General features: G+C 48.1%; 1 protein-coding gene across 1 annotated transcript; it reads left to right on the top strand.

The window, feature by feature from the left end:
* Positions 1–8,824: 8,824 nt before the first annotated feature.
* LOC122056089 (phenylalanine ammonia-lyase-like) lies at positions 8,825–11,222 on the top strand. Its single transcript, XM_042617872.1, has 2 exons — positions 8,825–9,272; positions 9,359–11,222. Exons 1-2 carry the CDS (start codon positions 8,896–8,898, stop codon positions 11,115–11,117), a joined length of 2,136 nt encoding a protein of 711 aa, XP_042473806.1. The 5' UTR covers positions 8,825–8,895; the 3' UTR covers positions 11,118–11,222.
* The last annotated feature ends 426 nt before the right edge of the window (positions 11,223–11,648 follow it).

The raw sequence follows: 11,648 nt of genomic DNA, 5'->3' as shown, positions 1-11,648 counted from the left end.
TAGCGATGATAGCTTCCGCAGCGAGTTCACACAGACGAGGAGGTGTTATATACTCGAGGCAGATTATGCGTACCTCGGTCTCATCCGGTCTTACAGGAGCTACTACAGAGGCACATCGTTCTCGGTTTGCGATCCATCCAGCGGAACCCGTATGTATCGAGACTTGAGGCGTTCCTACTGGTGGAACGGCATGAAGAAAGACGTCGCGGATTTCGTAGCTAGATGTCTTGTCTGTCAGCAGGTGAAAGCTGAACACGGATTACTTCAGCGGATTCCTATTCCCGAGTGGAAGTGGGATCACATTACCATGGACTTTGTGGTAGGGTTGCCGAGGACACGACGAGGCCATGACGCGATTTGGGTAATCGTTGATCGATTAACCAAATCCGCACTAGCGATTCGGACTGATCCCCTGGATCGATTAGCGATTTTTATCGAGAGATTATCGGACTACATGGTGTTCCGTTGAGTATTATCTCGGATAGAGATTCACGGTTTACGTCTCGTTTTGGCGAGTCTGCAGCAGCCTTGGGCACAGACTGCTTTCAAGATGCCTTCCATCCATGCATGATGGACAGAGCGGACCATTCAGACGTTAGAGGACCTCGAGGTCATGTGTTATGGATTTGGAGGCGGTTGGGAGGACCATCTGCCGTTGGTAGAGTTTGCCTACAACAACAGCTTCCATTCGGCTATCCAGATGGCACCGTTTGAGGCGTTGTATGGTAGACCTTGTCGGACACCCGTCCTTTGGGATGAGGTTGGAGAGGCTCAGTTGTTGGGACCTCATAGAGTTCAGCAGGATGCAGAGTTGGTCCGTACTATCAGACGGAGGATGTCAGAGGCGCAGGATCGCCAGAAGAGTTATGCTGATCGGAGACCAAGACCTTTAAAGAGTTCTGTGGGCGACCATGTATTTCTACGAGTTTCACCCACGAAAGGGGTGAAGAGATTTGGCCTCAGAGGTAAGCTAGCTCCGCGGTACATTGGTCCTTTCGAGATCTTGGAGAGGATCGGAGCAGTAGCTTACCGACTGGCACTACCACCGTCCCTGTCAGGCGTGCACGATGTATTTCATGTATCCATGCTGAGGAGATATGTACCCGATCCGACGCATGTGCTGGCAGATATCCCAGTTCCAGTTCAGCCTGACATTACCTATGAGGAGGTTCCGGTACGGATTCTCGACCGGAAGGAGCGTCAGTTGCGGAACAAGTCGGATGGCAGCATCATTCGGACGAGGAGGCTACATGGGAGCTCGAGGACACTATCCGAGCTCGATATCCCCATCTTTTCACTTGAGGTATGTGATTTATTTACCGTTCAGCATTTATATTCTATATCTGTTGTTAGTACTTGTTGATGGTAGATAACGAAATTTGGGGACCAAATTTTTATAAGTGGGGGAGAATGTAAAATACCGGAAATAGGCGAATATGATTTAGGGAATTTTTCCGGAATTTTTGGAAATTTTTCGGGAATTTTTCGGAGCTCGTACGGATGAGTTGACGGGGATAAAAACGGGGTCCGGAAAAGCCTGTTTAGGATACCCCATTTAAATGAGGAAAAGTTGAATTTCTAAATTCCTTTTTCTTTATTTATTTTTCTTTTCTTTTCTTTGTGTCGCCGTTTCCTCATTTCTTCTCCCCGACGCCGATCGCGCGCCTTCTTCCCTTGCCCTAACCACCATTCGGCGGTTTCCTTCCTCTTCTCTACTTCTCCCCCGAGCCGAAGCAGCGTGCCCTAGCCAGTCCCAGTTTTCTTCTCCCTGCTGCCGAAGCCCTAGCATCGCCGGAAGTTTGATCTCTGCCACTGATGCCGGCTATCTCCTCACCTCTTCTCTGTCTCGGTGCCCTAGCCGCCGGCGACGCACCAAGCCGACCAATTCTTCTCCTCTGCCGACGCCGACCACCTTTTGCTGCCCTAGCGCCGGTTCACTAGCATTTAGTGGCGAGTCTTTCTTCCATCTCGCTATTGCCTCCACATTTTCTTCCTCACTGTGGTCACGCCTCCTGTGCCCTACCTCCGAACCTTGCCTCCTTCTCAGAGCAGAAGTTGTTCGGCAGTGTGACAGCAAGGTAAGAAGAATAGGTTGTTGTTGCATGTGATCTCCATTTTGATCTCATGTTTGATGTCCGATCAGTAGGAAAAAAAAAATCTGCAAGGTGTTATTCTAAGGCCTTTTCTTGGGTCCGGTGATCACTATCCAGCGACTACCTTTCTCCGGCAGCAACATCCCTGTTGAAAAGTAAGGTAAGGTGCTTAGGTTATTCTGGAAATTGGGGTATTTGGATTTTTGATTAGAATGTTTGTGCTGAAATTGTGGGGCTGATCACTGTGGTATTGTTATTATTTTGTCCAGCAGTTGTTTACCTTGAATTTCAGTAGCCGGCATTCCTATTCCAGCAGCAACAAACTGTGTGGGGATCAACAATCAAGGCTGTGGATTGAGGTAAGGTTTAGGGTTTTGAGCTTTGTGTAGATTGATTAGGTTTATGTTGGGAATTGGTAGATTGGATTAATTTTAGATTTTTAATCTAATGTTATGATTAGGGTTAAAGAAAATTAATCCTAGTTAATTGTTGGATTTAATTTAGGAAGGTCGAGATTATGGTTTAGGGTTTTTCCCTAAATTATTCTTAAGGATTTTTATTTAGCTATTCATTTAATTTGTAGCTAAATAAAAATGTATGTTTGATATCACAGGACTTTGACGCGAGACGAGTATCTCGGAGTCAGATTTGGACCATTTTATCGGAGGCGGGTACTTTTGACTTATGTCATTTGATATGCTTAGTAATTAAATTAACATGTTGCATTAATTGTGTTTCTTATCTGTTTCGGTTAATCACTACCCAAATCTTACATGCTTGATTGATTGATTGGTTTTGCATCTCAGGTATATTTTACCTGTTTATACATGCTTATAGGGGTAGTGATATGTCATGCTTGACCATGTTCAGGACCTAGGTTTTATACCTTCTGTATACCTTTGGATTGTTTTGGATTCGTTGACCTTTGATGCATTTTTATATATATGTGGATTAGGTCAGGATATTCTTGTGGTTAGTGCCATGCACCATTTGCATGATTGCATGCTGTGCGATAGTCCGCTCCATTATTGTTGAGCACATCGCCAGTTACATGGATCTGCACACACCACCACTCATGGGTTAGTGGTCGATTCAGGCTGAGTGTGTTGCAGCAGGGACTCTGTTAGGCACCGTTGGTTCGCTCATGGGTAGTGTGACACAACGTGTTATCCGGCAGGGATTCCTCCCCGTCTTTGAGTACCGGGAGTTGAGAGCATTGCGCTCCCCCATCTATGATTTGGGGTAGGAGGATAGGTGTACTCCGACAGCATCCCGTCCACTCGGTCACTCATCAGGAGTAGTGACGACAGAGTGCACGGTTGTCACAGCCCTACCCATTCGGCCTCACTTTAGTATGAGATGATCGACTGGCGTCAGGGGTGACGCATCATTGGCATCATATGCATGATGCATTTATTGCTTGTGTTTGTGTTTGCTGCATTTATATGCTGCATATTGTTTGGATACCTATGTTTGACATGCATACAGGATTTCCTATCCCTCGGACTGTTTGACCTTATACTCAGGACCTGGTTAGTACAGTATTCTCCTGTTTATTTCAGATGCATTCTTATCTTTCTTATCATGGTACGCATGATTAGTGCTGGGTGTTGTTTCTTTACTTTGCATATCAACTGTACCTGCTGAGTGTTGGACTCACCCCGCCTCCATTGTTGATATTTTCGGGTTGAATCTGTCGGGAGGAGTCGCTAGTCCTCACTGCACGTAGTGCTGGTCCTGCAGACCTTCAGGATATGTTTGGTTTTCTTTGGTTTCTTTCTGTTCTAGACTGTTTGAACTCGTTATGTTCTGGATTTATTTGCTTATGGACATGATATAGATTTTATTATATTGATGGATTTGGATTTGGTTTTTATTCTACTACATGCCTGCCTGGATGGCAGAAGAGGTGAGTTCGTCGGTTTTGAGCTTTACGAGTGTAGTTGAGTAGGGTGGTTTTTGAGTCAGAGTATTATTACTGCGTGGTTGTGTCAGCCAGAGGCTGAATATATATATAAACTGCGTGGTGATTGATTTTTTTATTATTGTTATGATTCCAGCCGCATGTGGCTGAGTATTTAGTGCTTGTAGAAAATTTTTGATTGTCCGCCGTACAAGGGAGATGCTGCCGAAATTTTCTCGGACAGGGTCTCCTCTGGGGGTGTGACAGAAAATATACTAATGTAGTTGACTGAGTGTTGATCCAATTGGAAGAGAAGTCTAGTCAGTACTAGATGACTAAATTAGAGATTAGGTAAGGGTAAGTCCTAACTGGAGGTTAGACAGGTGAGAAGTCTACTTAGTGAGTAGTCCTAACAGGACAGGTCAAGGGATGCAAGTATCCGTTCGCCATCGTTGTCGGTGTATACTCCTCCGATCAGATCATAGCTAGCTCCCAGGCCTCAATTAGCTAGCCCTTCAATAATATTCGACCGTAGACTGGTCGGAGAGCCGATGGAGAAGCTATCGTTCGGACAGATGATAAATTATAGACGACAAAGAATTAGTATAGGCTTTTTAGCTCATTGGATGATGCGGTGGCGTGCGAAGCTTCATCAAGAGGAGTAATGGAAAGAGCAGATGGTGAATGTGAAGTAGCAACCATAGAGCCAACCAGTTAGGATGTGACCTCTAAGATTGAACTATTGGAGGGAAGAGCGAGTAAAGTCTGCTCGAAAGATTGAGCCAGGATATCCTTTCGGATTGGTGTAAGATGAGGTGAAGGCACCCTGATTGGAGACGCTCGCCCCTCGAGAACTTGGATAGAAGGGACGAGTCGACGCCATTTACATCCCCTCTTCAAAGGCATCTCAGCTTCATTAGAAGGAGAATCTTCAGAGGCTGAGAGAGGGTCGGAAGGTACCTCTTCCATAGCAATCATCGCACTGGATTTAGTCACCGACTACTGGATGCCTCAATAGTGGGGTCGGGCGGCTGTTGCTCTCTCGCGACCAAAAGCATCTGCTTCCGCCGAGTAAACTCCTCATCTTCCAATTGGATCTTCTTGGAAACTAGGGCCTTGAAAAAGACATCCACTACATAAAACAAAAGAGATCTTAGTGAGTGATAACATAATGGCTAAGTTGTCAAGGCTTACCAAAAGAACAAAGAAGCGACACTCGAATGGGGCTAAGTTTGAACAGGTAAAGCAAGTCCTTGCGCAGCAACTTAGGGACCTTGAATTGTATGTTGGTCAGCTTCTTCGAGATAGAGATGAAGGTCGGGTCATGCTTAAAGTTCCCGAGGTCGAGAATGGGGGAAGGGGCGGACTGCCACTCGGTCGGCCAGGAAATAGACTTGGTCATTTGAACAAAAAAGAAATGATATTTTCATCCATTATTTGAAGAATGCAAGTTCTTAAAGAATACTGCTTTGGGATGAGATTGTAACAAAAAGACCCTTGGCTCCGATTTCTTGGGGTAGAAAAAATAATGGAAGTTGCAAGGAGTCCGGAGAATACCATAAAGGCGAGCAAAATGAGCATCCTGCACTTAGTGCAGAAGGAGTTCGGTGCAAGCTATTGGGGGAGAGATTAAAGTAGTGACTTATATCATAAATAAAAGAGGGGATGGGAAAGCTCAAACCGGCTAAGATTTGACTTTTAAAGAAAGTGACATAGCTTGGGGGGTGGGGTGATAAGGACGATCTTGGGGAGAAGGAAGGATGATACAATAGTTTTGGGAGATTTCATATTGTAGGCGGAGCACTTCTCGATCGGCATTATCAAAGTCGGAGTGGGTGATGGTATACCAAGAAGCAAAAGTTGTTGGGGTTCCAAGTTTGCAAACATAATCCCACATTTAAAACACATGGGAAAGATCATGGGTTTATAAGAGAAAAGATATCTCCATTGCCATGAGGCTTTTTAGGTAGAGTCCAAAAGTAAAACCATGAGGGCTTAGGCTCAAAGTGGACAATATCATACTATTGTGGAGATATCTAAATTCTTTTCGATCCAACAATAGGTATCAGAGCACGGATTGCCAGAAGGTTTAACCGCCGACTGTGCACAAGAGCTATGGTCTGATTGAGCCATGTGGGTACAATATTGACCTCGAACAAAGAAAGTGGGGGCTCCTATGGCTCCTATGTTCGGATCAAGAGGACCAGACACCAGACAGGAAGTTCTAGTAGGTTGGGTGGACCAAGGGGCAGGAAGACCTGGTGGGTCAAGGATCGGACGTGGGAAGCCAATGGTCCTTTGTTTGAGGGGGGTATTGTTGGGGTTATAAGTTTGGCATGGGAAATATCATGAGTTTATAAGAGAAAAGATATTTCCATTGGCATGAGACCTTTTGGGTAGAGTCCAAGAGCAAAACCATGAGGGCTTAGGTTCAAAGTGGACAATATCATATCATTGTGGAGATATCTAAATTTTTTTTGATCCAACAATAGGTATCAGAGCACGGATTGCCAGAAGACCATCGACTGTGCACAAGAGCTATAGTCTGATTGAGCCATGTGGGTACAATATTGACCTTGAACAAAGAAAGTAGGGTATCTTATGTTCGGATCAAGAGGACCAGACACTATGTAGGAAGTTCTAGTAGGTCGGGTGAACCAAGGGGCAGGAAGACCTGGTGGGTCGAGGATCGGACGTGGGAAGCCTATGGTGTTAGAGCACGAATTGTCAGAAGGTTTAACCGCCGACTGTGCACAAGAGTCATGGTCTGATTGAGCCATGTGAGTACAATATTAACCTCGAACAAAGAAAGTGGGGGCTCCTATGTTCGGATCAAGAGGATCAGACACCAAGTAGGAAGTTCTAGTAGGTCGGGTGGACCAAGGGGCAAGAAGACTTGGTGGGTCGAGGATCGGACGTGGGAAACCTATGGTCCTTTGTTTGAGAGGAGAATTGTTGGGGTTACAAGTTTGTAAACATAGTCCCACATTGAAAATATATGGGAAAGATCATGAGTTTATAAGAGAAAAGATATTTCCATTGGCATGATGCCTTTTGGGTAGAGCCCAAGAGCAAAATCATGAGGGCTTAGGTTTAAAATGGACAATATCATACCATTATGGAGATATCTAAATTCTTTTCGATGACACCAATCGTGAGGAAGAGTTCGTCCAGAGTCACTGGAAGAGAGGAGGGGAGAAAATGTAGAACAGATAATTTTCTTTTGCGACGTTTAGGGTTTTTAAACATGAGCCACAACCGTTTGATTAAAATAGACTGCTCATTGGTGGTCGTTGGATGGCAATGGAAGGAGTCTCATTGGTCCATACAAAACGGCATGCTTCAACTACTTCTTTGAAGGATGAGATGGTAGACACCTATCTAGCACGTTACTTCTTCGAAGGATGAGATGATATACACCTATCCTGCACGTCATCTCTATAGATTTTAGACAAGATCAACCATATTAACCAGATCTGGCTTTGACCACCGTGTCAGTAAAACGGTTGACTATTTGATCCTATGATGGATGCTTTCACCATTACCCGTATCAAATGGCATTCTTGCAGAGGGCGTTTCCTGGAGCCCGCCCTCCACATGCAATACCCTCCTCTTTGCTTGCATGAAGGAGCATGGAATTGCTCGGCTACCATCATCTACAACACTATCCTCAGCGGTTGAGCACGGTTAAAGAGCATATATGGATGTTGCTGAGAAGACATTCGACGTACGAAATGATTGCTGCTGCTTTTGCGCCATATCCGATCTCCTACAACATCATAATCAAAGGTCATGCCTGAGCTTCAGCGAGAAGACATTTGCAGCTCTCATGCTTGGCCCCTGCGATGATGTCGCGAGAGCTTCCAAAACTCGGGAAGCACTGAATTACATGGCTGAGCTCGGAATAACGCCGCAGGATGAGTCGTTATTCTTGAGCCTTGTCTGGTGACTGAGCTGAGGGAGCAGTAGATGTGCACCAGAATATAGCCCAATTCAAACACGAGAGCGCAATAGCATTGCTCGATGACGTGTTGTCTCTATAGCTAGTTTGTTTCAGAGTTGACGGGCTCACTTTAATTAGTCAAAAGTCATAGTCAAAGTACTAGTGGAGAATCTACTTGGGAAGGCAAAACCAGTCGGCCGTTTGAACTTCCCATTTTCCCATACTTTCATTTTAGTTTACACTTGACTTCCAGCACATGTTCCACGAAGAATAAGACCATGTCTGAGATGCAATTAAACATGCATGTAGTTGCACCACAATTGACATAAATAAAATTATTATAATTTTTCTAATAATTTTAGAGGTTACTAAGGCCCTAACTTCTAAAACCTTTAATTACCTTAACATAAACTCGGTTACATTCGTATTGTAGGGGTGAGTAAACAAAGATGAAAGTTTCATGGAACTTGTCCTAATACAAAGTTATACGCCCAATAGAAAAAGACAAATGAGGTTTTAATGAGAAGAAATTGCGTGTTTAAAGACTAACAGTTAGGTGTGAAGCAGGATGACTCTTTCAGAGATTTGACTCAAAGATTGGGTGGTGCAGTGGATGCAAAGACACCAACCCCTTGCTCAGTTTATGGATGGGCTGGTCTCGGTGTGAGAATATAATTTAAAATTCCACCAACCAAAATCTGTGGTAATTGCCATGATTCAAATGTTTCAATTGGTCGATTGATTTAATCCACTTTCATTTCTTTACGATGACGAGGAAACTACCAAGAAATGGTGTTGTGAATTTGCACTAACCTGAGTTTCGGGGTTGTTGGAGGCTCGGGAGCCAACTACCACGCAGCTCTTCCTATTTAAAGGCTCCGATTCTCCCCGGAGATGGCATCCTTCCTCGACTACTTCAATTCCTCGAGCTCGAGCTCTTCCAGGTTCTGTTTGAGATGGAGTCCGCAGCAGCACATGGCATTAACGGCCTCTGCCTCAAGGTCGACGACCCCTTGAACTGGGGAAAGGCGGCGGCGTCGCTCGCCGGGAGCCATCTCGAGGAGGTGAAGCGCATGGTGGAGGAGTTCAGGCGGCCGGTGGTGAGGCTGGAAGGCGCGACCTTGACGGTAGCTCAAGTGGCGGGCGTGGCCAAGGCAGCGGCGGTTTCGGTGGAGCTGTCGGAGGCCGCGAGGGACGGCGTCCGGGCCAGCAGCCAGTGGGTGATGGAAAGCATGGATAAGGGCACCGACAGCTACGGCGTCACCACCGGCTTCGGCGCCACCTCTCACCGGAGAACTAAGCAAGGAGGCGCCTTGCAGAATGAGCTCATCAGGTTCATAAATGAATAAATAAATAAATAATCATTCCTCTCCCCTGAATTAAACTGTTGTCTGAAAAATGGAATCTTTCTTGGTGCAGATTCTTGAATGCCGGAATATTCGGTTACGGCGAGGAGTCAGGGCACACCTTGCCGTCCCCGGCGGTGAGGGCGGCGATGCTAGTGCGGATCAACACGCTCCTCCAGGGCTACTCAGGCATCCGGTTTGAGATCCTGGAAGCCATCACCAGCCTCCTCAATGGGCGCATCACCCCCTGTTTGCCGCTTCGCGGCACCATCACCGCCTCCGGCGACCTCGTCCCCCTGTCCTACATCGCGGGGATCCTGACGGGGCGACCGAACGCGAAGGCCGTCCGCCCGGACGGCGAGGTTGTCGGCGCCGCCGAGGCCTTCATGCTCGCCGGCATTGAGGGCGGGTTCTTCGAGCTGCAGCCTAAGGAGGGGCTCGCGCTGGTGAACGGCACCGCCGTGGGGTCGGGCTTGGCGTCGATGGTCCTGTTCGAGGCCAACGTGCTCGCTCTTCTCGCGGAGGTGACGTCGGCTGTCTTCTGCGAGGTGATGCAAGGGAAACCGGAATTCACCGACCACCTCACCCACAAGCTGAAGCACCACCCTGGCCAGATCGAGGCCGCCGCCGTGATGGAGCACATCCTCGACGGCAGCGCCTACGTGAAAATGGCCAAGAGCCTCCACGAGCAAGACCCATTGCAGAAGCCGAAGCAGGATAGGTACGCTCTGCGCACCTCGCCGCAGTGGCTCGGCCCCCAAATCGAGGTCATCCGAGCGGCCACCAAATCGATCGAGAGGGAGATCAATTCGGTGAACGACAATCCCCTCATTGATGTATCTCGGAACAAAGCGCTCCACGGCGGTAACTTCCAGGGAACGCCCATCGGCGTCTCCATGGACAACTCTCGCCTCGCATTGGCGGCGATCGGAAAGCTAATGTTCGCGCAGTTCTCCGAGCTAGTCAATGATTTTTACAACAACGGGCTTCCGTCGAACCTCTCCGGCGGGCGGAACCCTAGTTTGGACTACGGGTTCAAGGGGGCGGAGATCGCGATGGCGGCGTACTGCTCGGAGCTCCAGTTCCTGGGCAACCCCGTGACGAACCACGTGCAGAGCGCGGAGCAGCACAACCAAGACGTGAACTCGCTGGGCCTCATCTCGGCACGGAAGACGGCGGAGGCGGTGGAGATTCTGAAGCTCATGTCGGCGACGTACCTGGTGGCGCTCTGCCAGGCGATCGACCTGCGGCACCTGGAGGAGAACCTGAGGAGCGCGGCGAAGGGAGCAGTAATCCAGGCGGCGAAGCGGACGCTGACGGTGGGCCCGGGGGGCGAGCTCCACCCGGCGCGGTTCTGCGAAAAGGACCTCATCAAAGCGGTGGAGCGGGAGCAGGTGTTTGCCTACGCCGACGACCCCTGCAGCGCGGCGTACCCGCTGATGGGGAAGCTGCGGCAGGTGCTGGTGGAGCACGCGCTGAAGGAGGAGGAGAAGGGGGCGAAGGAGGAAGATGGCGGGAGCGTTATCTTCAAGAAGATCTCGGCGTTCGAGGAGGAGCTGAGGCAGCATCTGCCGAGGGAGATGGAGGCCGCAAGGGCGGCGGTGGAGGGCGGAAGGGCGGCGATCCCCAACAGGATCTCGCAGTGCCGATCGTATCCGCTGTACCGGCTGGTGCGGGAGGAGCTCGGGACGGAGTTCTTGACGGGGGAGAAGGTGCGGTCGCCGGGGGAGGAATGCGGGAAGGTGTTCGACGCCATTTGCGAGGGGAAGGTGATCGATCCATTGCTCCAGTGCTTGAAGGAGTGGGATGGCGCGCCGCTTCCCATCTGCTAAAAATTACCGTATTAATCATAAATAAACAGAGCGTTTGAATTTAAATAATAAATATGAAATGTATTTGGGTTTAATAAGTGAGATTTATTATAATTTTTGGAATTATATTTATTGTTTTCGAATGATATTTGAATATAAAGAAATGCAAATCAAATATATATACGGCGCATGTTCGTGGGGTCAGTAAGATGATGTGATTAGGAGTCAAGACCACAGGATGGTCAGAAGTCAAGCCTCCATGGAGGTCAGAAGTCCAGCCTCCGTGGCTGGTCAGAAGTTCAGCCTCCGTGGCTGGTCAGAAGTCAGACTTACGTGGAGGTCAGAAGTCCAGCCTCCGTGGCTGGTGAGAAGTCAGGCTTACGTGGAGGTCAGAAACCCAGCCTCCGTGGCTGGTGAGAAGTCAGGCTTACGTGGAGGTCAGAAGCCCAGCCTCCGTGGCTGGTCAGAAGTCAAGCTTACATGGCTAGGGTCCAACTCTCAGCTGATGAAGCGGTCAAAGGATAAGAGTATAAGTCAGACAAGGGCCAGCCC

Source organism: Zingiber officinale, chromosome 3B (assembly GCF_018446385.1).
Source record: "Zingiber officinale cultivar Zhangliang chromosome 3B, Zo_v1.1, whole genome shotgun sequence".
Taxonomy (NCBI): Eukaryota; Viridiplantae; Streptophyta; class Magnoliopsida; order Zingiberales; family Zingiberaceae; genus Zingiber; species Zingiber officinale.
Note: the sequence above shows the minus strand (reverse complement) of the source record. Positions and strands in the feature narration are given on the sequence as shown.

Bases quoted from the DNA above. Each gene is read 5' to 3' on its own strand.
- LOC122056089 (XM_042617872.1), top strand. From the start codon at position 8,896: ATGGAGTCCGCAGCAGCACATGGCATTAACGGCCTCTGCCTCAAGGTC. The intron at 9,273-9,358 runs GTTCATAAATGA...TTCTTGGTGCAG, and splicing joins TTGCAGAATGAGCTCATCAG to ATTCTTGAATGCCGGAATAT.